Consider the following 26,961-nt stretch of genomic DNA (forward strand, 5'->3'; position numbering starts at 1 on the left):
GAGGGACAGTATTTCAATATGAATAGGAAAATTGAGAGTACTCCTAAACATTTTTAAAGAAAAAAAAAGCACTGACCATATTGATCTTGATTATTCCATGTTCTGATTCAGTAAAGCACGGATGTGGAGTCTCAGGCCAAAGGGCCTCCAAGCCTCCCCATCTAGCTCTCAGAGCTGTCTGTAGGTCACACACTCCTCTTTAGCCAATCCTGCCACCGGCCCTGTTTTGAACCCTTCCTGAATGCTTCCCCTCGGCTGAAATGTGTCCTGATGCTCTGATAATGCTCCCTGCTTGCCTTGCTGGATAGAGAATAACACTTGAGGAAGAGCTAGGCTACTTTGCATAGGTAAGATGTGCAATTATTGTTCCGCCCACTTTTGCATCTGACACTGACATGTGGCCCCCTGAAGGTTATGCAGAAGAGAATGTGGCCCCCTGGTCTCAAAACACTTGCCAACCCTAAACTTATTGAAACCCAGAGTTGGAAGGGGCCATGAGGAATCTTGCAGGGGGCCAAACCCACAACCCTGAAATTAAGAGCCTCATGCTTTGCCAAAACTAGGGTTGCCATTTTTCAAAATGAACACCCGGACACAACAGTTGCTGGGGGGCTGGCAAAGTTGTTGAGCTATTTTTGCAGGGGTGGGGTTGATGTTTTTGAGCTTTTTAAGGAAATTCACCAAAAAAATCAGCACTTCCGACATGGGTTGCCATGAACGGGAAATCATGGGTGTATGGCACCCCCTAGAAGTAGTTTAATGAACTCACAATTGTTCTGAGATGATTCTATGGTGTTTGTTCAAACACAAACACATTCACATATATCGTAAAATAATATATTGGTCCCCAATTTTATGAAAGTGCTTTGTCCGTTAATGGCCATGTCGACACCAGGGAGACACTTCTGTGAGATCCCATAAACATGTTTTTCTTCTGCTCTGCACCTGTGCCATGAACGCAACTGGAAGGTTGCCAAGGTGATGCTTCTTTCCCTTATAATTATTCTTAATTCTTACCAAAGCTCTAGGGATTCAGCCAGTGATTGCCTGTGAAAGCAATCAACTAAGCATTAGGCATAATGGCAAGGTGAGCTAATTTCTTGCACTGTTATCTTAAAAGTTTTGTGCATAAAATATCCCCAGGGGTACGTAGAGCCTGTCTTGTCCATTCCCTGGTGCTCTGATTGAGCATGATGTTGTTTGAGCATCTGAGATTCACCCTCTGAAGGGTCTATTACACCTTTTCATCTGCTTTCAGAAGTGCTGTTAACTCTGAGCAGCTTTGCTTTTCTTAACACCAACTTAGCACCTGGGCTCCAGCCTTGTAACATTTTCATGCAGCTTTTCAGCTTCTCCTTGGATGAACAATTTTCTGTTTTCAGCATCAACTGTTGTGATTCCATCCCCAGATCTTGCTCCCCTTTCTTTAATGGACACTTATCAATCCCCTTTCTGAAACCGCCCCCCCCCCCGAAACCTTAAATATATTTTTACACAAGCAATATTTTCATTCTGGTTTTAAATGTCTGTTCCGGCTCCTCCTACAGGCCCAACTTCCAGGCATTATGACACTGTAGTCATGGCTTCCTCGGAGAGCCAGTGTGGTGTAGTGGTTAAGAGCGGTGGACTCGTAATCTGGTGAACCGGGTTCGCGTCTCCGCTCCTCCATATGCAGCTGCTGGGTGACCTTGGGCCAGTCACACTTCTCTGAAGTCTCTCAACCCCACTGGGAATACGCAGGAGGAATAATTTTGAGGAGAAGATATGGAAGGTGTGTGTAACCACCACCCCCAAGTTGCTGGGCATTGCCATTCAAATGGTGTGCATGCATGTGGTCTGTTATGCGTGTCAGGGCTGGCGTGCCCCTGGCCCCCCCCCTGCTTTCCCCTCTCTCTGCACCTCCCTCCCCGCTTTTACTTTTTGCTATCTGTCCTGAATGTTTGAGCTGAGGGAGTTGGACCCGTGGGGATCCCTCCCAACTCTTACGATTCTAGGATTCTATGCTTTGCATGAACCCCATGACCATCGCTTTAGCACTGAGCCATGGTGCACAGGCAGGTCTGCAAGAAGTGATGCAAACCACCCCTATAAATAAAAATTCCACCTCTCATTTTCCCCCCCTATCCAGACCCTCCTCCCATTGCACCCACCTGATCGTGAAGGGAGACACCCCCGCTCCTTTGCATCAATGCACACACTGCAATGTGAATTTTTTGAGAAAGATTGTGTGTGTGGCGGGGCGGGGGAGCAGAAAGGGGGAGAGAAGTGTCTCTTTCCAGGCTTCTCTAGGCATCTGGCCTCCCTTTCTTTAACCCTTGAGAGGGACTTATGCCCAAAACCAATGCCCCAAAACAGTCTCCCTCCAGAGGTGGCAGACTCTCCTTCCTTGGAGTATTTTAAGCAGAGGTTGGATGGCCATCTGTCAGGGATGCTTTAGCTGAGATTCTTGCATTGCGGGGGGAGGGGCTGGACTGGATGACCCTCAGGGGTCCGTCCCGATTCTATGTGCAGAGAGGGAAAAGACGGGTGTGCTGGTGCTAATTGTGTTTATTCCGTTTTCTGTGCTGTGTTTTTCTTCCTTTCCTTCAAATTTTTCATATGAAGAAAATTATTAATAAGCCAAGTTACAATGAAAGATCAAGAGACTAAAGAAATATGATTACAACAGGCTGAAAACAGCATAGAGTTGGTACCGGTCATATCATGACCAAACCTGGGGAGAAAACAGCAAACACCTGATGAAGAGAGCACAGCAGAGGTTATATTTTCTGAGAATCCTCCGGAAAAATAATCTCTCAAAGGACCTGTTGATGGTATTTTACCATTGTACTGTTGAGAGTGTTATTAACTTATGGTCTGTATGTGTGGTTTGGGAGCTGCACGGTCAGGGGAAAACCAATGCTGTCTAGGGTTGTAAAGACTGTGGAGAGAATAATTGGGTGCACTCTTCCCACCTTGGATCAAATCTATGCTTCCAGGTGCCATAAGAAAGCTGCAGAGATAGTGCAGGATAGTGCGCAACCCGGAAATGATCTCTTTCAGTGTCTGCCTTCTGAAAGAAGGTACAGGGTTATAAAGACTAGGACTAGCCGCCTGAGAAACAGTTTCTATTCAAATTAGATTTTGGTTTTAAACGCAGTTTAAGGGACATGGGCGGTGCTGTGGGTTAAATCACAGATCCTAGGACTTGCCGATCAGAAGGTTGGCAGTTCGAATCACCGCAACGGGGTGAACTCCTGTTGCTCAGTCCCTGCTCCTGCCAACCTAGAAGTTCGAAAGCACATCAAAGTGCAAGTAGATAAATAGGTACCGCTCCAGCGGGAAGGTAAATGGCGTTTCCGTGCGCTGCTCTGGTACGCCAGAAGCGGCTTAGTCATGCTGGCCACATGACCCAGAAGCCGTATGCCAGCTCCCTCGGCAAATAAAGCGAGATGAGCACCACAACCCCAGAGTCGGCCACGACTGGACCTAATGGTCAGGGGTTCCTTTACCTTTTTAAGGTACAGCGGTACCTCGGGTTAAGTACTTAATTCGTTCTGGAGGTCTGTTCTTAACCTGAAACTGTTCTTAACCTGAAGAACCACTTTAGCTAATGGGGCCTCCTGCTGCTGCCTCGTGATTTCTGTTCTCATCCTGAAGCAAAGTTCTTAACCTGAGGTACTATTTCTGGGTTAGCGGAGTCTGTAACCTGAAGCGTATGTAACCTGAGGTACCACTGTAGTCTCTATGGGAATATATTGTATTTAATTATGGGGTATCAGAATTTTTAGGGGGCTAACCAGGCTGGGATAGCAGCCTTGTTGGTTTCTGAATGTCTGATGTTTTTTGGGTTTTTTTTTCAATTTCGTTGTTCTGTATGGGACAATGATAAATAAAGATTATCGTTATCAGCCGGAAAAACTCGAAATGTAAAGAGAAAGATTTTTTTTTATCATATGTGGTGGTCTTGTAGTGAGCTTAAGGTTTACTGGGAAATGATATATAATGAGGTCATCCGGCACCCCAGGCCCAAAGGCCATTACTCCGGTTCAAACGCTCTCGGCCACGAAGCTCTCCCGGCCCTAACTCACCTCACAGGGTTGTCGCCAGGACGAGATGGGGATCCCACTATGTTATGGGCCGTTCTGAGCCCCTCGGAGGAAGAGCCGGTTGAAAATAAACTGATTTTTCAACGTACTGTTTCCCCGGCTCGCTTTCTTCTGAAGGAAAGGGGCAGCCCCGTTACCTCAGCGTCGCTCCCCCACCCTCAAGACGAACTTACTCGGCTCCGTCCTTCCCAGCTCCGGCGTTTAGCCGCCGCCTCTTTGCCATCTGCTTCTTCGGCTTAACGACTACCGCCGCCCGCCAAACGGTCCCCTCAGCTTTGAACCAGCCAATCAGCTGCCGCCTTCTCGTGCGCCAAAGCCAATCACCGCCCTAGCGGTGCCGCGCGCCGCGTTGGCGGCTGCGCAGAGCGCGAACAGCCGTTAGTCAACAGAAGCCCCCTGGCCCTCCTCGTCTCCTGTTCCGATCGCGCCTGCGTTAAGTTGTGCGCTATCAGCTGCAGCAGAAGAGGCGGGGTTTCCGTGTGACGGAAGCGGTCAAAGAAGAACAACTTCCGGGTCTGAACGAAGCTTACATCCGGGTTTTGCCCTTTCTTTGAATTCCCGCCTGTTCCAGGCGTGCTGGGAGTTTTGCTGAACTTAGTTGTGAATTGACTAGAAAAAGCAGGCGCACAAGTCTGATTTCCCAGGTGGAAGACTTGAGATTTTGCTCATGAGCTCTCCTTAATTTGCGATGCACCCAGATCTGTCTCCTCATCTGCACAGCGAAGAATGCAACCTTATTATCCGTCTGCTCAAGGAGTAATAATAATAATAATAATAATAATAATAATAATAATAATAATAATAATAATAATAATAATAATAATAATAATAATTTATACCCCGCGCAGCTGGCTGGGTTTCCCCAGCTACTCTGGATGGCTTCCAACCGAATATTAAAAAAACACCACAGCATCAGATATTTAAAACTTCCCTAAAAGCCTTCAGTTTATTTTTAAAAGTAAAATAGTTGTTTATTGCCTTGACATTTATTGCCACAAAGAGCACTCCATCATGAGATATTTTGGTCGCTGCAATGGTTTTGACAGAGAAATGAGGCGCTGGCGATGCTTAAAGAAAGAGTATCAAGAAAACAGAGCCAGGAACCAAGCACACGCAGAACAGATAAGACGAAAAATGAGAGCTTCAGAACCATAGATAGAGCTGAGGACTGGGCAACATACGGATGGCCAGAGGAATATGTTGTCTCATGTCTTCTTAAAGAAAACTTTAAATCCAAAACATTTGCAATAAAAATGGCAGTGATGTTGGCAAAAAAAGAAAGAAAAGGAAATGATATACAGTGGTACCTTGGGATGCGAACGGGATGCGTTCCGGAGCCCCGTTCACATTCAGAAGCAAACATAACTAGCGACAGCAGGTTTACGCACACGCACGTTTTTCGCTGCTTCTGCGCATGCGCATGATGTCATTTTTAGCATCTGCACATGCGCAAGCGGCAAAACCCAGAAGTAACGCACTCCATTACTCCCGAGTTGCTGCGGAGCACAACTCGAACACGCTCAACTTGAAGCATATTCAACCCGAGGTATGACTGTATAATGAAATGAAAAGGATGTTTAAAATAACGGTAAAAAACCCCCACAAAAACCCCCCACAAAAACCAGAAAACTTTCTTCTGGAAATTATAGGAATAGAACTACCTAAAGTGTAATTTATTAACGTATGTGACTACTGCGGCAAGAATGTTACTAGCCCAAAAATGGAAAGAAAAAGAAGTCCCAGCAAAGGAAGCATGGATACAAAAACTTATGGAATATGCAGAAATGACGAAACTTACCAGAAGAATAAGAAATCAAGATAACAACCTTTTTATAAAAGAATGGAAATGGTTTATTGAATATTTACAAATAAATTGTAAACAGATAAAAACATTAGCATGACTGTTGTTATAACCTGCAGTTTCATAAGAGTATATATTTAAAGCAGACAATTAAATGAGCAAATTAAATGAATTTGGATAGGCAGAAGATATCATAAATGAATTTAAGGGACTGTAGAAAGAGGGGGAAGGAAGTCAAGTTTTAAAACGTCAAAATGAATGTAAAATCAGTGAAATGTATATATCTGAAAAGTATAAATAAAATTGATGATGATGATGAAAATAATATCATCCCACTCTTGCATTTCCAAATCAAGGAATTTGGAAACCTTCCGGGGAAGAGGTCATCTCAGGGTTAAAACAATAGATTCCAGGTGGTATGAGAGAGAGACACACACACAACACCCTCTTCTCAAAAGTGCATGTTGGAGTTCAGCACTAACACCCACCCACCCCACAAACACACACACCTTTTCTGGAGGAGGAGGAAGCCTATGAAAGGCAGGCGATACAAGGGTTTGCCACCAGAGGGCCAAGTGGCCTCAGTGGCTGGGAATGCCTTTGGCCAGCTTTACATAGCAGGGCTGAGGGGGTGAAGAAAGCTTTTAGGTGGGGTGGGAGTTATGTGCTTTAAATGTGCGCCAGATGCACTTCGATGCATAGTGTGGGTCTGCAACAGAGCCAGCAACAATTTGCTTAGCTTGAAAGAGAGTAAAAGAGTAAAAACATCTTTGCTGCGCTCTTTTTGGCACCTCCTAAAAAGGTGTTTGCAAGTCTATACAAGTGTGTTTCATTTTTTAGCTACCTCTTGAATATTTTGAATGTCTGGTTGTAACTATTTTTTTATCCATAATTCTAATGCTTCCTTTTATATTTTTGTAGAGCACTTGCGATCAAAACTCCCAATTTTTAAAGGTGAACAGGTCAAATCGGTAATGAAACACTGGGCAACAGATTTGAGACATAACATCCAGGCGTCAGATTGGGAAAGGTTATGGAAAACAGACCTGAAATTCACGTCCTGTTGTACTTTGAAAGAGAATTATATGAAAATGATGTACCAGTGGTATTTGACGCCTACTAAGCTGGTGGGTGGTGCTGTGGGTTAAACCACAGAGCACAAGGCTTGCCGATCAGAAGGTCGGCGGTTCGAATCCCCGCAATGGGGTAAGCTCCCATTGCTCGGTTCCTGCTCCTGCCAACCTAGCAGTTCGAAAGCATGTCAAAGTGCAAGTAGATAAACAGGTACCACTCCGGTGGGAAGGTAAACAGCGTTTCCATGCGCTGCTCTGGTTCGCCAGAAGCAGCTTAGTCATGCTGGCCACATGACCCAGAAGCTGTACGCCGGCTCCCTCGGCCGGTAAAGCAAGATGAGCACCGCAACCCCAGAGTCAGGGTTCCCTTTACCATTAACCTGGCAAAAATGTACAAGACAAGTATAAATACCCGCTGGAAATGTAAAGAAAAAAGGTACCTTTTATCATATGTGGTGGACCTGCAAGATGGTAAAAGCTTTCTGGGAGATGATATACAATGAAATGGAAAAAAATGTTTAAAATAACTTTCGTTAAAAAACCAGAAGTGTTTTATTAGGAATTACAGGTACCGACATCCCAAAGGACCAGAAAAAGACTTTTTATGTATGCAGCTACAGCCGCCCGGATGCTACTAGCCCAGAGATGAAAAGGCAACAAAGTTCTTACTAAAGAAGAATGGCAAACCAAGCTGTGCAAAAATGGCAAAGCTGACTGGAAAACTCAGGAACCAAGAAGACAGAAACTTTACAAAATAATGGGAAAAAATTCTAAGTTATTTAAGAGACCACTGTTAAGCAGATGGAAATACAGTAGTACCTCGGGTTAAGTACTTAATTGTGCCGGAGGTCCATTCTTAAGCTGAAACTGTCCTTAACCTGAAGCACCACTTTAGCTAATGGGGCCTCCTCCTGTTGCTGCGCCACCGGAGCACGATTTCTGTTCTCATCCTGAAGCAAAGTTCTTAACCCGAGACACTATTTCTGGGTTAGCGGAGTCTGTAACCTGAAGCATCTATAACCTGAAGCGTATGTAACCCGGGTACCACTGTATTGGCAGGATTTTCACTAGCACTATAAAAATCACCATGGAAAATGTGGATTGATATAATAGCTTTGGAAGATGATGCAGTTTTAAATGCTTAAAATGGGACTCCATGGCGGGGGTGGGGGAGTCCTGAGAGTCAGAGGAACCTCTGCATATAGGTATGTATTTGAATTTTTAAATAATTTTGTATTGTAAAATCAAATAAAAATGATTTCAATTTTTTAAATAAAAAAAACTCCCAATTTTATTTGTATCTTGATAAATTTTAGACCTACTTGTACGGTAATTAACATTTGATTTTAATGGTATTCTCAAATTACCAATATTTTAAATTGATTAACACTGGCTTGGCCATGTCCACAGAGTGGAAGATGGCAGGAGCTGGCTTCAGGCACCAGGCCCATTGGCAGACCAACTCTGCATTAACCAAAATGTCTGCAAATGTGACACGAAGGCAGGCAAAACCAGCCCCTCCATGTTGGAATCCCTTGCAGACGACCGCAGTGCCTGGAGACAGGCAGTCAAGTTGTGCATCCGTAGCAGTTACCAGAAGAGGAACAATGGCTGGGAGGAGCACAGAGAGAAGAAATGCCATGGCGCATCTGCAGCAGCACAACCGGACGCCTTCCTCTGCCCCGGCTGCAACAAAACATGTCTCTCCCATGTTGGTCTCCATAGCCACTGCAGCCGCTGCAATCTTCCAACAGTTTGACCTCAACCCCAACGGTGCACTCCTCCATTGTCTCCCAAAACAGATGGATGACAACCAACATTTTTAAAACTAATATTTTATATTGATTTATGTAAATGGCTTAGCAGTCTCTGGTGGTTAAGTGGTATATAAAGATAGTTTTAATAAAACAATAATAAATACCTGAAGGAGCGTCTCCACCCCCATCGTCCAACCTGGACACTGAGGTCCAGCGCCAGGGGCCTTCTGGTGGTTCCCTCACTGCAAGAAGCAAAGTTACAGGGAACCAGGCAGAGGGCCTTCTCGGTAGTGGCACCCACCCTGTGGAACACCCTCTCATCAGATGTCAAAAAAATAAACAACTATATGACATTTAGAAGGCAGCCCTGTTTAGGGAAGTTTTAATTGACTGTTGTTTCAATGTATTTTATCTTTTGCTGGAAGCCGCCCAGAGTGGCTGGGGAAACCCAGTCAAGTGGGCAGGGTAGAAATAATATATTATTATTATTACCTCTCCTTTTTTCTGGCCCAAATCCAACACATAATTAGGGCTCCACTGACTTGGGGGTGCAAAGCAGAGCCGGCAAGGGGTGTTAGCCCTAGGGGCCAGATAGAGACACCCAGTGCAGCAGTTCTCAACCTGTGGGTCCCCAGATGTTGTTGGACTACAACTCCCATCATCCCTAGCTAGCAAGGTCAGAGCTCAGGGATGATGGGAGTTGTAGTCCAACAACATCTGGGGACCCACAAGTTGTGAACCACTGACCCAGTGGATCGCATTCGGCCCCCAGGCTTGTGATTCCCCACCCCTGACAGACGTACTTAGTGAGCCTCACTCTGTTGTAGTTTGCAGGCAGAAAGTCCATCCCTTTGCTAGTTGATGCCTGTAGCATATTCCAGTACTGGCTTTGCTGCTATGCAGCAGGAAGCAGGCGTTAAATTGGGGGCTTCCAGGACAGCATTAACACTGCCGTGAGCCCCTTCGTCTCTACTCACCCTTAGCCAGCAACACCAGGATCTGGGAACTGAAACCTCAACGTACAGTGGTACCTTGGGTTAAGAACTTAATTCGTTCTGGAGGTCCATTCTCAACCTCAAACTGTTCTTAACCTGAAGCACCACTTTAGCTAATGGGGCCTCCCACTGCTGCCACACTGCTGCCTCATGATTTCTGTTCTCACGCTGAAGCAAAGTTCTTAACCCGAGGTACTATTTCTGGGTTAGCAGAGTCTGTAACCTGAAGTGATGTATGGAAGTGAGAGCTGGACCATAAAGAAGGCTGATTGCCGAAGAATTGATGCTTTTGAATAATGGTGCTGGAGGAGACTCTTGAGAGTCCCATGGACTGCAAGAAGATCAAACCTATCCATTCTGAAGGAAATCAGCCCTGAGTGCTCACTGGAAGGACAGATCCTGAAGCAGAGGCTCCAATACTTTGGCCACCTCACGAGAAGACAAGACTCCCTGGAAATACCCTGATGTTGGGAAAGATGGAGGGCACAAGGAGAAGGGGACGACAGAGGATGAGATGGTTGGACAGTGTTCTCAAAGCTACCAGCAGGAGTTTGACCAAACTGTGGGAGGCAGTGGAAGACAGGAGTGCCTGGCGTGCTCTGGTCCATGGGGTCACCTCATGAGAAGGACACAACTAAACAACAACAACAACCTGAAGCATCTGTAACCCGAGGTACCACTGTATCTACACTGGGATAATTCTAGAATCATTTAAGTCCACCATTCCAGTTACAAAAAGCACGGCAACTCTCAGGTAGCGAAATGTGTCTTAATATGCATCACTCCAAGAAGGAACTACAGTTCAATGGACAGTTGTTGTTTTTGCGTCAAATGTGTATATTTTAATAGGAAAAATAGGCACAAAGGAAGCAGGCTGACTAGTCAACTTTCGCAAGTGATGACAGGACTCAGTAAGGCACATGAGAGATTTACACATCGGAAGCCGAAGAACAGGGCGCCAACTCTTTGCTCGTGAAGGGAGCCTCGTCCATCAGCCTCAGGTATGATCTGCGTTAAAAGTTTGCTTCCTCACAGAGTATGCATACTGTACATTATACGTTCTGCTCTAGCTGAAGCTCTTTCTACACTCCCAAACATTTATTGGGGCAGGGGGGAAAGTGTGTTTGTGTGTGTGTGTCTCTCATGCAAATTATTCCGACTCTTATTTTAGCAATACTGTTCTTGTTTAATCACGGGAGTTATCGGCTGGTTTTCCTGTGCCAGTTCTCTGATGGGACATAAAATCGACACCCCGTCTGATGCCATTTCGACGCTCCAAGAGATGACGGGCCTTTCTTCTCCCCTGTGAATCCTCTGGTGTCGGTTCAGTTCCGCTTTTCTGAAAAAGCACTTTCCGCAATCCAAGCACTGGTAGGGTCTCTCCCCGGTGTGGACTCTCTGGTGAGAGGTGAGGGTCGCCCTCTGCCTAAAGTTCTGCCCACACTCCATACATTTGTACGGCTTCTCTCCCGTGTGGATTCTTTGGTGTCTGATAAGGTTCTGCTTGTCGCAAAAGCTCTTCCCGCAGTCCGAGCAGTTGTAAGGTTTCTCTCCCGTGTGGATCCTCTGGTGGGAGGTAAGGTTCACCTTGTGGCTGAAGTTCTTCCCGCACTCCAAGCATTTATACGGCTTCTCCCCGGTGTGGGTTCTTTTGTGGCTGTTGAGGTGAGACCTGTCGTAAAATCTCTTGCCGCACTCGGAGCAGCTGTAGGGCTTGTCTCCCGTGTGGATTCTCTGATGCAACCTAAGGAGAGTGCTTTGGCTGAAGTTCTTTCCACACTCCATGCATTTGTACGGCTTCTCTTCCGCGTGAACTTTCCAGTGACCATTAACGTCTGATTTGTGACCGGCGTTCTTCACAAGCGCCGGGCAGGCATTCCTTCTTGTTCCTCTTGACTTTTCTGGCTGAACCACGATTTCACGAACGTTTTCGCCCTGGGAGGCGGCTGGTTCATCCAGCCACTTCTCCATCTGGTTTTCCCCCTGTTCTGTCGGTCCCTCGGGATTTCTGAAGTTCTCTTCCATTTCTTGAAGCTTGCTTCTCTCACAGGGTCTGCTGTTGTTGTTGTTCTTACTGGGCCATCCGCCACCTGTTGGAACAGAAAGAGAGTCAAGAAAACAGGTGAGACTGAACTTTTGAGTCCAACCCAGTGGTGTGGCAAATTAATACATGTGTGGTTCTACTTCCTTGGCCCTGCCAAAGACTTCGGAAGAACCGCTAGGTTGGAATAAAGATGAGGAAGACTGGACAGCAATGTGGACAAAATCCCCATTCAAACTGGTTTCTGCTTCCATAAGGGAAATGGCAATCAAAATCTTACAAGTGTTTTCCTGCTGGAATCCTTTGGAATGCAACTGTTACAGTGATGGCCACTAACCTGGTTGGCTTGAAAGGAGAATTAGACAAATTTATTGAGAGTAGGACTACTAGCCTCAAGGGCTATGTTGTAAACCTTACTGTGGTCTCTCTTTTTTTTGGACAAAGTAATAATCCTAAATAAATAAGAATAAAAATGTGTACCCCACCACTGAGACCATTCCATCCAACCTCCCAAAATTTCAACACCTCTTGCAATGGTTTGACCCCTTTCCATTTTAACAGTACAAATTCAACACACACCCTCCATATCTCCTCAAAATTATTTCTCCTGCATATTCCCCGTCTTATTCACCTCTTTATACCATTCTTCCATTTTATATTCCGCTTGCCCCTTCCACTTCCTAGCTATCATAATTTGTGCAGCTGTCAATAAACTTGTGAGCAAGGCCTCGATAGCCTGTGTAACTGCCATCCCATTGTAAATTGATAATAATGCTACCTCTGGTCTTTCGGTCAGCTTTGCCTAAAAGAATTGTTCATATTTACACCCCACCACATGTGAACATAATTCGCTGTTTCCTGGCATCCCCTCCAGCATAACTCTGAATATTCCTTGTTTATTTGATTTGATCTAACTGGTGTTAAATACCATCTCCAAATTGGTCTCTTGATGAAGGACTGCATGTAATTTAATAATTTGTGGCAACAATAATAATAATAATAATAATAATAATAATAATAATAATAATAATAAATATTAGCCTGAGTAGCACTAGGTAGAAACAAAAGAGGAATGTAAATGGGTAAAAATGATGGTAATTGCAGCCAGACAGGTTATAGTGAGTAACTGGGAAAATGCAGAAGAGCTAGGGGTGAACCAATGGAGAGAAAAATTGAAAAATATTATAATCTTAGAATATCTAACTGTGAAGATACATAAAATGAAAGGGTTTAAGGTCAGTGAGAAGGAGGAGAATTGGTTTGAGAAGCTATTGAATTATCTGGGTAGGTTTGAACAATTTGACAGGCCAGAAGATAATGGAGCAGGTCCACAGAAGCTCAATAGCAGCCCCTCGCCACTCTCCGGCAAGGCCACAGAGCTCCCCGGTGAAATCTTCACTTGCAATAGAGAGCAAGAGTCATTTCTGTTGGGGATAACTCAGACAGAAATTCCCAGGTGTCAAAACAGACTATTTATGTATGCCACTACTGTGGCCCATGTTTAGTTGGCCCAAAAATGGAAAATGAGCGAAGTCCTAACTAAAGAAGAATGGCAAATTGATGGAATATGCGCAGCTTGCAGATTTAACATATAGAATAAGAGAACAAGAAGAACATACTGTATTTTTCGCTCCATAGGGCGCACCGGACCATAGGGCGCACCTAGTTTTTAGGGTGGGAAATCAAGAAAAAAAATCTTATTTCCCCCCCCCCCAGCCCCAGCGTACAGGCTGAGCGCAACCACTCCCTTCCGGGGGGGGGGGTTGCACGCAGCTATGGGACAAGCCAAGACAGCGCTGTCTTGGCTTCCTCTTTAGCTGTGCGCAACCTCTCTAGCCAGGAGAGGCTGCGCAGGGCTAAAAAAGCCATAGCCCCGTGCAGCCTCTCCCTGCCGGAGGGGTTGTGCGCGGCTATGGCACAAGCCAAGGCAGCCAGCGGGATCTATCTTGCTTGCTGTTTTGGCTTCCTCTTTAGCCCCGCGCAACCTCTCCCTGCTGGGAGAGGCTGCGCAGGGCTAAAGAAGTCAGCCACGTGCAGCCTCTCCCTGCCGGAGGGGCTGCGTGCGGCTATCCCTGAAGCCTGGAGAGCGAGAGGGGTCGATGCGCACCGATGCCTCTCACTCTCCAGGCTTCAGCGAAAGCAACGCGAAGCCTTTGGAGCATGGAGGGAGCGCTCCCTCTGCGCTTTGGAGGCTTAGCGTTGCTATCGCTGAAGCCAAGGAGCCTGCATTCACTCCATAGGACTCGATTTTTGGAGGGGAAAAGGTGCGTCCTATAGAGCGAAAAATACAGTAGGTTTAAAGAAGATTGGAAAATGTTTATTGGATATATGGGGGAAATTGTGTACACTCCAAAATGCTGGCAGCATTAAGATAAATTCAACAGTGTAGACAACTTTGATGGAAGTAATAATGGAATACTGAAGGGTTTAGCTTATGTAAAATATGCAAGGATTTATGGTATGTAAATTGAACCACAGAAAGAGAAAGGGAGTCATTGATTTGAGATTGTTTAAATGAATATTCTAAAATGTAAAATAGAAAAACTTTATAAAAATTATATATATATATATATATATATATATATATATATATATATATATATTTGCTTTCGTAGATTTTCACGGGTACAGGAATGTAGGTTTTGGTGTCTTCGGGTGTCTTCCCGTGTAAGAGTTGGGGTGTCTAGGCGACGTTTCGACGAGGTCTCACTCGTCATCTTCAGGCTGGTGCTTTCGGCTTCTTGTTACTAGAACAGAGCAGGATCTCAGTGTTTGAGTTCCTATAAATACTGTTGAGGGGGTGTGGTGTATAGCCTCCAACGTTCTGGGCAGATAGGAAGTTCCTAGGTTAATGTGCCTTTTCTTCTTTTGTTCATTAATTACTTGAGGGATATCTTGAGTGATTACTTGAGTGATATTCTGAGTACCACAACTAAGTGCAGTACAGCCATCTTCTCAGAAAAACTCTTCACAAGGTCAAGAGGTCAAGACACGAAAGCTTTAGCAACTAATCCACACCTAATGACCCTCCTAAGTGGTACTCAGAATATCACTCAAGTAATCACTCAAGATATCCCTCAAGTAATTAATGAACAAAAGAAGAAAAGGCACATTAACCTAGGAACTTCCTATCTGCCCAGAACGTTGGAGGCTATACACCACACCCCCTCAACAGTATTTATAGGAACTCAAACACTGAGATCCTGCTCTGTTCTAGTAACAAGAAGCCGAAAGCACCAGCCTGAAGATGACGAGTGAGACCTCGTCGAAACGTCGCCTAGACACCCCAACTCTTACACGGGAAGACACCCGAAGACACCAAAACCTACATTCCTGTACCCGTGAAAATCTACGAAAGCAAATATCTCACCTCTACGGGGAGGAAACCTTCCAGCTGACAAGAACCTACGAGAAACTAGAAATCCGAAGAGCCACCATCTTATGTGATCTCTTGTTCCTACGCAACTGCCGAGACAACAACTTAATTCCCACATGCTTCCAACTTAAATTCCACTCTAAAACCCCAGCTACCGAAAGGATCCTGAAACGAACTGAACTATCCCTAATCAGAAACGAACTACATAAGAAAAGATACCTACTAAACCAAACCAACAAAGATCTGCTCACTCTTCACCTCAAACTCTGTAACAAAATCCACCCTGCACTCTGGGACAAATGCAAACAACTAGCCGTTTGGAGAGCTGAAACAGAGTCCTCACATAAGACAGACATACACACCAACAAACTCCACAAACTAGAGAAACGCCAGAAGCCCAGCCACCCTCCACAACAACCCATGAAACAAACAGTACATAACATATCAGACAGGATCCTCACCTCAACTGAAACCAAAGTACTCTCCAAAGGTTTCAACTTTGCAGTCGCCCCGAGACGCATCCCCACGGAAAACATCATATGCGGAGTCGAAGCTAGCCTAACCAAAATCAACCCAGATGAAGCCAATAAAATCAGACTTGAAGTCACCAACATCCTCTGCTCCAGCAAACCACCCAGAAGCAATTTACACAAAGAAGAACAGAAAGCACTCACCAACCTGAGGAAAGACAACAACATAATCATTCTCCCAGCAGACAAAGGTAATGCCACTGTTGTGATGAACACATCGGACTACCAAGCAAAACTATCAAATCTACTCCAAGACCCTACCTACCAACCTATAAAAACAGATCCCACCACCTATCTGGAAAAAACCACCAAATCCAAAATAAAAGCCTCTCCTATCAGTGAAGAAATCCAGCTAAGAATCATCCCCAGAGAAAAATCATCCAGATGCCCCAAACTCTACGGTCTCCCCAAGATACACAAAGAAGGAACACCACTCAGACCAATAGTCAGCTCCATAGGCTCACCTCTACAAAATCTCGCTAAATTTCTCGCTAAGCAACTTCAGCCCTATGCAGAATCTATCGCTTCACACGTTACAAACTCCTTCCAGTTCATAGAAACAATAAAGAAGCAAAACCTACATCCCGATGACCTACTTGTGAGCTTCGATGTTGTATCTCTCTTCACACAAGTGCCCATTAATGAAGCCTTGACAGCCATTCAAAACAAATACAATCCCCCCGAATACATCCTGGACCTGACCAACCACTGCCTAACCAACACGTACTTCATCCACAATGGACAAAGATACAAACAGATAGAAGGAGCACCTATGGGATCACCCCTCTCACCGGTCATCGCAAATCTGTACATGGAACACTTTGAAACCAATGCTTTAGACAAGTCAGAACACAAACCCAAACTTTGGCTCAGATATGTTGACGACACCTTTGTAATTTGGCCACACGGGAAGGAAAAACTAGATAGCTTCCTCACACATCTCAACAGCATACACCCCAAAATACAATTCACTATGGAAATAGAAGCCAACAACCAACTTCCCTTCCTTGACGTCCTAATCTACAAAAAACCTGATGGCTCCCTAGGACACACTATCTACCGGAAAAAAACACACACCAACCGCTACTTACATGCACAATCACACCACCACCCTGCACAAATAAACTCCGTAGCCAAGACTCTCATCTCCAGAACCAAACGCCTGGCTGACAAAGACCACTTGACAACTGAGTTACAGAATCTCTCAAATGTGTTAATCGCCAACGGATACCAGCAAAACAGGGTTACGAAGCTAATCCAAAAAGAAACACCCCCCAAAAACCAAGACACAGAAGAAAACAATGGCATGGCCCTCCTTCCTTATATCAAGGGCACTACAGATAAAATTAGCAAAATCCTCCATAAACACAATATCAAAACAGCCTTTTGCACCAACCAAAAAATAGCCAATATCCTCAGAAACCCAAAAGATAAAATCCAGTTAGAAAACCAAGGGGTCTATGAAATACCCTGCAAAGTCTGCCCAGCCACGTACATTGGACAAACAAACAGACGAATAAATGCACGTATCGCAGAACACAAGAATGCCGTCAAAAAAGAAGAAAAAACTTCCTCTCTTTACCAACACATGAAAGAAACAGGACACGAAATTAATTTTGCAGATTCCAAATTGCTCTTTAACATGGAACATCACCACAAGAGAATAATCATGGAAGCCATCGAGATAGAGAAACACCCTCACAACATGAACAAGCGTGACGACACGTCCCGCCTGCCAGACATCTGGAAATTAGCCCTCCCCACAAAAACCGACACCAGAACCAGAGGCACACAGAACGCCATCTCCAATCAACCACACCAGACCCAAACCCAGACCCTCTCCACAGATAAATTACAGACACCATCCAGTAGCCAAACCATAGTGGCACCTCCGGATGCTGCACCCCCCTGCAATCCCTACACAGATCTGGCTGGCACAGGGCACAAAACCACAGCTCGCCCCTATACACGAAGCCAAGCCAGAGCACAACTAAGTGCAGTACAGCCATCTTCTCAGAAAAACTCTTCACAAGGTCAAGAGGTCAAGACACGAAAGCTTTAGCAACTAATCCACACCTAATGACCCTCCTAAGTGGTACTCAGAATATCACTCAAGTAATCACTCAAGATATCCCTCAAGTAATTAATGAACAAAAGAAGAAAAGGCACATTAACCTAGGAACTTCCTATCTGCCCAGAACGTTGGAGGCTATACACCACACCCCCTCAACAGTATTTATAGGAACTCAAACACTGAGATCCTGCTCTGTTCTAGTAACAAGAAGCCGAAAGCACCAGCCTGAAGATGACGAGTGAGACCTCGTCGAAACGTCGCCTAGACACCCCAACTCTTACACGGGAAGACACCCGAAGACACCAAAACCTACATATATATATATATATATATATGAGAGAAGTGAGAGCTGGACCATAAAGAAGGCTGATCGCCAAAGAATTGATGCTTTTGAATTATGGTGCTGGAGGAGACTCTTGAGAGTCCCATGGACTGCAAGAAGATCAAACCTCTCCATTCTGAAGGAAATCAGCCCTGATTGCTCACTGGAAGGACAGATCATTAAGCTGAGGCTCCAATACTTTGGGCACCTCATGAGAAGAGAAGACTCCCTGGAAAAGACCCTGATGTTGGGACAGATGGAGGGCACAAGGAGAAGGGGACGACAGAGAACGAGATGGTTGGACAGTGTTCTCGAAGCTACAAACATGAGTCTGACCAAACTGCGGGAGGCAGTGGAAGACAGGAGTGCCTGGCGTGCTCTGGTCCAGGGGGTCACGAAGAGTCGGACACGACTAAACAACTAAACAACAAATATATAAGAGAAGAAACTCATATTAACAACTCAGAGCAAAAACTTACCTAGCGAGGCTAGATTCCCAAAGTCCTCCACCAAGACTTCCCTGGGCAAGGCGTTTTGGCCTGGGTCCAACAGTGCCCATTCTTCCTCTTCTTCCTTGGTGAATGGCACAGGGACCTCTTCAAAGGACACAGGAACCTTGCAGAGGAAGAAAAATTCCCTATTAACATGAGAGCCCAAAAAGAGCGTGAAAATTTTTACTCCTCTACTCCTCCAGTGCATTGCCCGCAGTGATTGGAAACGCAGTGGGCCCACTGGTTACAAATTTAATTTGTTTCGTGGGTCCGTGCGCATCCTGAAAAATCCATAACCAGGGGCGCCGCTTCTGAGCGCACGCACGGAGCAACCGATCACTTCTGCACATGCGGCAAAACCCGAAAGAATACACTTCCGGGTTTGCCGCTTTTGCAACTCGAAGATTACGTATCCATAGCGGTACGTAACCCAAGGGTCCACTATACCATACTTTTCCATATACAGTGGATGCTCGAGTTGCGAATGTGATCAGTGTGGGAGGCACATTCACAACCCGCAGCATTTGCAACCTGCAGCGCCACATCTGAGCATGCGCGGCACGCGATTCGGTGCTTCTGCGCACGCGCGGTTTAGTGCTTCTGCACATGCGCCAAGACCTGGAAGTAACCCGTTCCAGTACTTCTGGGTTTCGGCGCATCCGTAACCTGAAAACACGCGACCTGATGCATCTGTAACCCAAGGTATGACTGTATAAGACTAGGTCTTTTTTCTTCTTCTTTTTTTTTAAAAAAAAGCATCTGAAAAAATTGGGGGCATCTTATACACAGATAGTGCAAAGTGGGGACGTGGGACTGACTGCTGCCGCGAGCCAGAGATTGTCAGCTGCTATGGGGTGTGTTATTGTTGGCTGCGGTAAGGGCTTGTGTTGATTTGCTGTAGTGCTGGCGACTGGCTGCTTCTGCCGGAGTGGCGATAGGCGTATTTATCGACGCAGCGTTGAGGGTTTTTCCCATATTAAAAAGCTCAACAACTCTGGGCAACCTTCTCCCCAAAAAAGCTCCACAACTCTGAATTTGGAGTCCCCCAAAATAGGGGGCGTCTTATATACAGGTCAAAATAAAAAAATTCCTTCCAGTAGCACCTTAAAGACCAACTAAGTTAGTTCTTGGTATAAGCTTTCGTGTGCATGCACACTTCTTCAGATACACTGAAACAGAAGTTGCCAGACCCTTCTATATAGTGAGAAGGTGGGGAGGGGTATTACTCAGAAGGGTGGTGGGAATGGGAGATTGGCAGATAGCTGAGATGAGCCTGTTGACGACTCTTAACAACTGTAATAGGTCTTACAGGAAAAGGCAAGGGGTGAGAAGGTGAGAAATGGCTTAGTCATGTATAATGAGATAAGAATCCAATGTCTCTGTTCAGACCAGGTCTCTCCATGGTTTTAAGTTTGGTAATGAGTTGCAATTCAGCAGCTTCTCTTTCCATTCTATTTCTGAAATTCCTTTGTAGTAAAACAGCTACTTTGAGATCTTGTATAGAATGTCCTGGGAGATTGAAGTGTTCCATACAGTGTTATATACAGGTGTGTGTAATACAAGGAAAAATATGGTAGCTCTGCCATTGCAGAGGGTTTGAATTGCTTCGAATTTTATTGCCCATTTATTTTATCGTGTTACTATCTTCCCTGGCGGGCTGTGCAAACCACTACACTAAATAATGCTTTTTATAGGGCGGGGGCGCACTGGGCGTGCGATTATAGAAATAAAATGTGTATGGTGGCGGGGGCGACAAGTTTGGGAACCGCCAATAAAAATTGTTGAAATGAAAATAAAACAATTTTATAGGGAGGGAAGGGAGGGAGAGGGAGGTGTTGGTGAGTGAAGAGAATAGTGGGAGTGGGAATGTTTAGTTTTTAATGTTTGATGTTTTATCGTGTTTTAAACATTCCGCTGGGAGCTGCCCAGAGTGGCTGGGGAAACCCAGCCAGATGGGTGGGGTATAAATAATAAATTATGATGACGATGACGATGATGTCTGGCAATGCTGGATTAAACCCTTTGAAGGCCCCTAGGCAGTAAAAATCTTGCTTCCCCCCCCCCCAAAAAAATGATGTAGGTTTCTGAGTCAAGGGAGTCATGGGACCCATAGGCCGGTGCCAACTCTGCCTATTTGGTAATCCAGCCCTGGGCGTTAGTGAGGTTTGTGCATAATAATAATAATAATAATTTATTTATATCGCGCCCTCCCCAGCCGAAGCCGGGCTCAGAGCGGCTAACAACAGTAAAAATAACACAGTTTACATAAAATCACAATCAATTAATTGAAATACATTCTAAAATCAGTTCATTCTAAAATCAATTCAGAATCAAATTAATGGCAACCATTGGGCTAGAGTGCTATGAGGGTTACAAAAGGAGGGGGTCAGGCTGCACCTTGGCCAAAGGCCTGGTGGAACAGCTGTATCTTGCAGGCCCTGCGGAAAGATATCAAGTCCCGCAGGGCCCTAGTCTCTTGTGACAGAGCGTTCCACCAGATCGGGGCCACGGCTGAAAAAGCCCTGGCTCTGGTTGAGGTCAACCTAACCTCCCTGTGGCCCGGGACCTCCAAGATGTTTTTATTTGAAGACCGTAAGGTCCTCCGTGGGACATACCAGGAGAGGCGGTCCCGTAGGTACGAGGGTCCTAGGCCGTATAGGGCTTTAAAGGTTAAATGATTTAAAGGTTTGGAAAGGGGGAATCAGGAGGGCTGGCGAGCGAAGCAAGCACTTTCAACTCCGCGATCTAGATGAAATACTCACCTGTTCCTCCTCCTGCTTCTTCCCCTCTGCCTGGCTCAGGAGGAAGCCTTCGGCCAGGGCCACCGCCTGGGAACTGGTCTCCGCTCCGCACTCCCTGACCCAGTTCTCCATCTCCGGGGGGAGGACAGCCAGGAACTGCTCCAGGATCACTAGGTCCAGCATTTGGGCCTTGGTGAGCCTTTCCGGCTTCAGCCACTGGCGGCAAAGGTCGTGGAGTTGGCTGCAGACTTCGCGGGGCCCCTCGGCCTCCTGGTAGCAGAATTCCCTGAACCGCTGGTATGGTCCCTTTGAGCGGATTGTGTCCCCGGCCAGGATCTCCTGCACGCTTCCTACCCAGAATTCCCCGCTGCCCCTGGCCTCCAAGGCGTGGGGGTCTCTTCCTGCCCCTTTCCCAGATTCGTCGCCTGCTTGGCTTTGCACGCTAAACTTCTCTTCGTGCTCAAGCGGAGCCCCGTACGACTCCAAAGGACTTCCTTGCTCCAGCTTCACTTTCATTCTTGCTCCTTTTCTGTCTCACAACGAGTTTCCTGGCAATTCAATAGATGCCTCTCTCTCTGAAGGAAAGGAAAAAGAAAAGAGAAACCCAAGAGCCACAGGACGCGGACATGTATTTTAATCTGTTTTTAGTTTCTCGTTTAATTCTTTTTGAAAGCTTTACAAAGGTTTGTTTTTAACTGATTTTAATTGTTATTGGTATTTATTGTTCTTTATTGATAATTTTATTGGTTTATTCTTTTTGTAAACTGCTTCAAGGCTTTTTTTTTTTTTACGATACGATAATCTTTATTGTCATTGTCCCATACAGAACGAAGTTGAAAAATCTACACAAGACATTCAAAACCCAACAAGCCTGCTATCCCAGCTATCCCAACCTGGTTAGCTCCTTAAAACTTTGTTTCCTTTCAAGCAAGCAATGTGTAAATATTATGAAATAAATATATAAATGTTGCTTCCGCTGGTTTTTATATTGTATTTTTATGTTGTGAATCGCCCTGAGATTTACAGATGGAGGGCAGTATACAAATTTAATCAATATTAATAATAATAACAACTCTGTGAGACCGGTGGGCGCAAATAAAGTTTTCTGCTCGCTGTTCTCTCTGGCAAGGCTCTGCAAGCAGGAGTCTTTGGATCCAACACTCCCTTCTAAATTGACTTGATGTTCATTGCCCCTCTGCCTATAAAGGTAAAGGTAAAGGGACCTCTGACCATTAGGTCCAGTTGTGACCGACTCTGGGTTGCGGCGCTCATCTCACTTTATTGGCCAAGGGAGCCGGAGTAAAGCTTCCGGGTCATGTGGCCAACATGACTAAGCTGCTTCTGGCGAACCAGAGCAGCGCACGGAAACGCCGTTTACCTTCCTGCCGGAGTGGTACCTATTTATCTACTTGCACTTTGACGTGCTTTCGAACTGCTAGGTTGGCAGGAGCAGGGACCGAGCAACGGGAGCTGGAGCTCATCCCGTCTCAGGGATTTGAACCACCGACCTTCTGATCGGCAAGTCCTAGGCTCTGTGGTTTAACCCACAAAAGCCCAGGAAAAACCTTTCCTCCAACTGGCTTCTTCCAGCTCTGCTAAATGGCACCCATTTAATGGGACGCTTTAGCGAGTGATCCTAAGGAGGGCCTTTTCTGCATACAAACCACGTGTTCTGCCAACTGAGCTATGGATGCCATCCTCACTCCCGGCACAGAAAACGGAAGACCGACCGGCTCACTTATGCAAAGCTGGAATCTCTAAGCAGAACCCCATTACCAGACATTGACCTCCAGATATCTCCTGGTCCTCTTTCATCTCACCCACCATCAACCTCCCTCCATCTCCTGCCCCTGTGACAGAGGAAGGCAGCGGGGCAGGGAAAGATCCTACAGCCTCCCTACTCAACTGTTGCTCTGGTCTCACAGATAAGAGTCTGCCAGATTGCTCCGCACTCAGAGATCTCGACCACAAAGGCTTCGGCTTCCGTCACAGCAACTGGCACCCTCTGCAGCAGAGGCTTCCCTTGTGAGCCTGTGAAAACAAGGAGGACGTTGTTTATGAGAGCAGCTGCCCCAGGAAGAACTTAAGAAGAGCATAGCTGCTGGATCACACCTGATATCCATCTAAGCCTGTATCCTACAACCAGAGCAAGCAGTCCAGCTTCAAGGGTCTTCTGGCTCCACCTGGTATGCCAACTGAGACCCTACCTGCCTGCGGACTGTCTCGCCAGAGTGGTGCATGCTCCTGTTATCCCGCACTTGGACTACTGCAATGCGCTCTATGTGGGGCTACCTTTGAAGGTGACTCGGAAACTACAATTAATCCAGAATGTGGCAACTAGGCTGGCCGCTGAGACCATATAACACCAGTCCTGAAAGACCTACATTGGCTCCCAGTACGTTTCCCAGCACAAATCAAAGTGTTGGTGCTTGAATGCCCTAAATGGCCTCGGTCCAGTATACCTGAAGGATCGTCTCCACCCCCATCGCTCAACCCCAGACACTGAGGTTTTTTGCTGGTTCTCTCACTGCAAGAAGCGAAGCTACAGGGAACCAGGGACAGGGCCTTCTTGGAGGTGGTGCCCTCCCTGTGGAAAGCCCTCTCACCAGATGACAAGGAGATAAAGAATGACAGAATTTTTAGAAGACATCTGAAAGCAGCCCTGTACAGAGAGGTTTTTAATGTTTGGTGTTATGCTTTTATATTTGTCGGAAGTTGCTCAGAGTGGCTGGGGAAACCGAGCCAGATATTGTTGTTATTATTATTATTATTATTATTATTATTATTATTATTATTAAGCAGTAAAAGAAAAATGGGTGCTCTGGAGCTGTTTTGGGTGTACGGTTGGTGAAAATGTCGGTTTTATTTTATTGAGGGAATGGCATTTGGGGCCGCCCTGGTTCTGTATTGGCAGATGAAACAGGTCTAATGAGACAGGCACAAGAGACAGCCAATGGGATGAAGCACTGAGAGGAGAGCGAGCCAATCAGGAAGCGGCATCTGGTTCTGCCTGAACTAAGCCAGACCCATGACTGACTAAACTGGGTTGACGTTTCCTAGGCGCAACAAAACACATGATGCATATTTCATCCTGAAGTACCAACGATGTACGTGAAGAACACTGGCAGTTTATAAGCAGAGGTTGAACGGCCACCTGTCATGGGTGCTTTAGATGAGATTCCTGCATTGCAGGGGGGTTGGACTAGATGACCCCTGAGGGTCCCTTCCACCTCTACGGTTCTAGGGTTATTATAATATACCAGAAGAATCCTGAGGCAGCTGGCTCTGCCCAAACAGAGGCTCACCCAGCCCAAGCACCCTCTTCTCACCGTGGCAAAGGCTGTGTAACCATTATGGGATGCCCCACAAACCATCAGCACTCTCCCCTATTCAGAGTCCCAGGAACTGGGTTTTTCCGGAGGCATCCTGCCCGTTATAGAAGAGGGAGAACAAACCATTCAGGGCTTTCTGAGTTGCCACAAAAAAACTCTATGAATTCAGGCCAGAAGAAGCAGACGGGGAGCCAGTACAGTGGTGCCCCGCAAGACGAATGCCTCGCAAGACGGAAAACTCGCTAGACGAAAGAGTTTTCCGTTTTGGAGGTGCTTCGCAAAACGAATCTCCTATGGGCTTGCTTCGCAAGACGAAAATGTCTTGCGAGTTCCTGCTGGTTTTTCCCCCTCCCCCCTTTTTTCTAAGCCGCTAATCCGCTTATCAGCTGATCCGATCAGCAGATAAGCCGCTAAAAGCCGCTAATCCGTCAATGGGCTTGCTTCGCAAGACGAAAAACCGCTAGAGGAAGAGAATCACAGAACGGATTCTTTTCGTCTTGCGAGGCACCACTGTACTTTGCAACCGGTGTGTCACTTGGCTGCTCCACTGTCAGAGCTAATATGTCTCTGAATAGCACCAGTTTATTTTTATTTAATTCTTTTTAAACGCCAACCACTATAAATTTAAAAATAAATAAATGTGGTTTACATTCCTGGGACTCACTGTGAGAGCAGGATTTTGGACTATGATCACCCCACCTTTGGCCAGATCCAGCAGCCAATGGCCATGAAAAATGGGAGGCGTATCTCATAGCACTTTGAAAGGTCACAGGTTGGCGACAAAGCATGGGCTTTGCATGCATTAGGTCCCGGGTTCAAGCCCTGGGCAGCATCTCCAGGTTTTTTTGGGGGGGGGCCTTTACTTGAAACTCTGGAAAGCCAATGCTACCAGTCCATGCAGGCACTACTGAGCTAGATCATGGGTAGGCAAACTAAGGCCCAGGGGCCGGATCCAGCCCAATTGCTTTCTAAATCTGGCCCACAGACGGTCCAGGAATCAGCGTGTTTTTACATGAGTAGAATGTGTGCTTTTATTTAAAATGAATCTCTGGGTTATTTGTGGGGCATAGGAATTCGTTCATTCCTCCCCCCCCCCATATAGTACGGTCCCCCACAAGGTCTGAGGGACAGTGGACCGTCCCCATGCTGAAAAAGTTTGCTGACCCCTGAGCTAGATGGTCCTGTAGGTCTGACGCTGGCAATTAAAGCATCCCAATTCCCCCCACCCTGGTAAGTCGCAAGGGGACGTTATTCATCGGTCTAATTGCTATTATTATGAATGATCAATAATAACATTGCATCTTGACACAGAGCACGGTTGCAATACAAGGGGGCTGGACTTGATGACCGCTGGCGTCCCTTTCCAACTCCAATAATGCACATTGCAACAATACTATTAACAATAATGCACGTTGCAGCAATACTATTAACAATGCAGAGCGTAACTGAACGAAGCAGAGGCTTATATAATGCAGACTGCTGTAGTAGTAGTAGTAAATAATAATAATAATAATGATGATGATGATGATGATGATGATAATGCAACGCAGGCGCTTTGGCAGTGACACCCCCCACCCCGCGCCCCTTTCCACCTCTTTCCTGCCCCACACCGCCTCCTTTGCGTTCCCCAGATCCCATGGGGGGGGGGCAAGACGTGGCCCGTCCCCGTCTGTCCGCAGCAGCTGAAGCTCCCCGCCCCCAAAGATGCACCGACAATTTCTGGTTTGAAACCCGGGAATGCGGGGTGGTCTCCCCAAACCCACAAAAACTGTGACACACCCCCCCCCCCCGCGGAGTCAAGAGATTGCATCAGACAAGAGGGAAGAGCGGGATCCAATGAGGGGGGGTGGACCTTTTCTTTCCCTGCCTGGATTGTTATGATCGTGATTATTATAGGAGAGGGGGAGGGGTGGGAGATCAAAGGGATTCTCCTGCGCCGCAATTGCAACCGTGTTGTGCGATTGCGCCACAAAAGGTCCAGCGACAACCTCCCCTCCCCCCCCCCCCACTTTGCTGCCCTCGCCCCACTTTCCTCCCCGGGACCTTCCCCGACCCCTAAAGCACCACCGTTCCTCCTCCGGCCCACCCCCTCCCCCACCCGCACGTCCCCCAGTTCCCCCCAGTTCTCCCATTTCACTCACCAGACCCCTCCCAACTTTCCCAAAAAGGGGGAGGAAGTGACCTTCCCGTCTCCGCTTCCTCCTCCTCCTCCTCCTCCTCCTCTTCTTCCTCCTCGGTGCCTGTCTAGGAAAGTGCAGGCGACTCCCCCCCCCCTTATTAACCCATTTTCTTCGCTCTCTCGCCCGAAGGAAGCAAACAATGAGGTTTTGCAAACCTCGC

General features: G+C 46.3%; 2 protein-coding genes across 2 annotated transcripts in view; both read right to left on the reverse strand.

Moving 5' to 3' along the window:
* The window catches only part of LOC308580643 (uncharacterized protein), a 241,891-nt gene that overhangs the window by 90,504 nt on the left and 124,426 nt on the right, over nt 1-26,961 (reverse strand). The window lies entirely within an intron of this gene.
* Nucleotides 10,528-26,850, reverse strand: LOC308580750 (uncharacterized protein). The gene is made up of 5 exons (XM_081182885.1): nt 26,763-26,850; nt 23,196-23,320; nt 21,311-21,864; nt 18,537-18,672; nt 10,528-11,804 (listed from the first exon to the last, which is right to left on the reverse strand). Exons 3-5 carry the CDS (start codon nt 21,803-21,805, stop codon nt 10,882-10,884), a joined length of 1,554 nt encoding a protein of 517 aa, XP_081039011.1. The 5' UTR covers nt 21,806-21,864; nt 23,196-23,320; nt 26,763-26,850; the 3' UTR covers nt 10,528-10,881.

Source organism: Podarcis bocagei, assembly GCF_964188305.1.
Source record: "Podarcis bocagei genome assembly, chromosome: 2".
In the NCBI taxonomy this organism is placed as follows: Eukaryota; Metazoa; Chordata; class Lepidosauria; order Squamata; family Lacertidae; genus Podarcis; species Podarcis bocagei.

Coding starts and splice junctions, on each gene's coding strand:
- LOC308580750 (XM_081182885.1), bottom strand. CDS start 21,805: ATGAAAGTGAAGCTGGAGCAAGGAAGTCCTTTGGAGTCGTACGGGGCT. Junction 18,673..21,310: donor AGAAGCAGGAGGAGGAACAG/GTGAGTATTTCA, acceptor TTCCTCTGCAAG/GTTCCTGTGTCCTTTGAAGA. Junction 11,805..18,536: donor TGGGAATCTAGCCTCGCTAG/GTAAGTTTTTGC, acceptor CTGTTCCAACAG/GTGGCGGATGGCCCAGTAAG.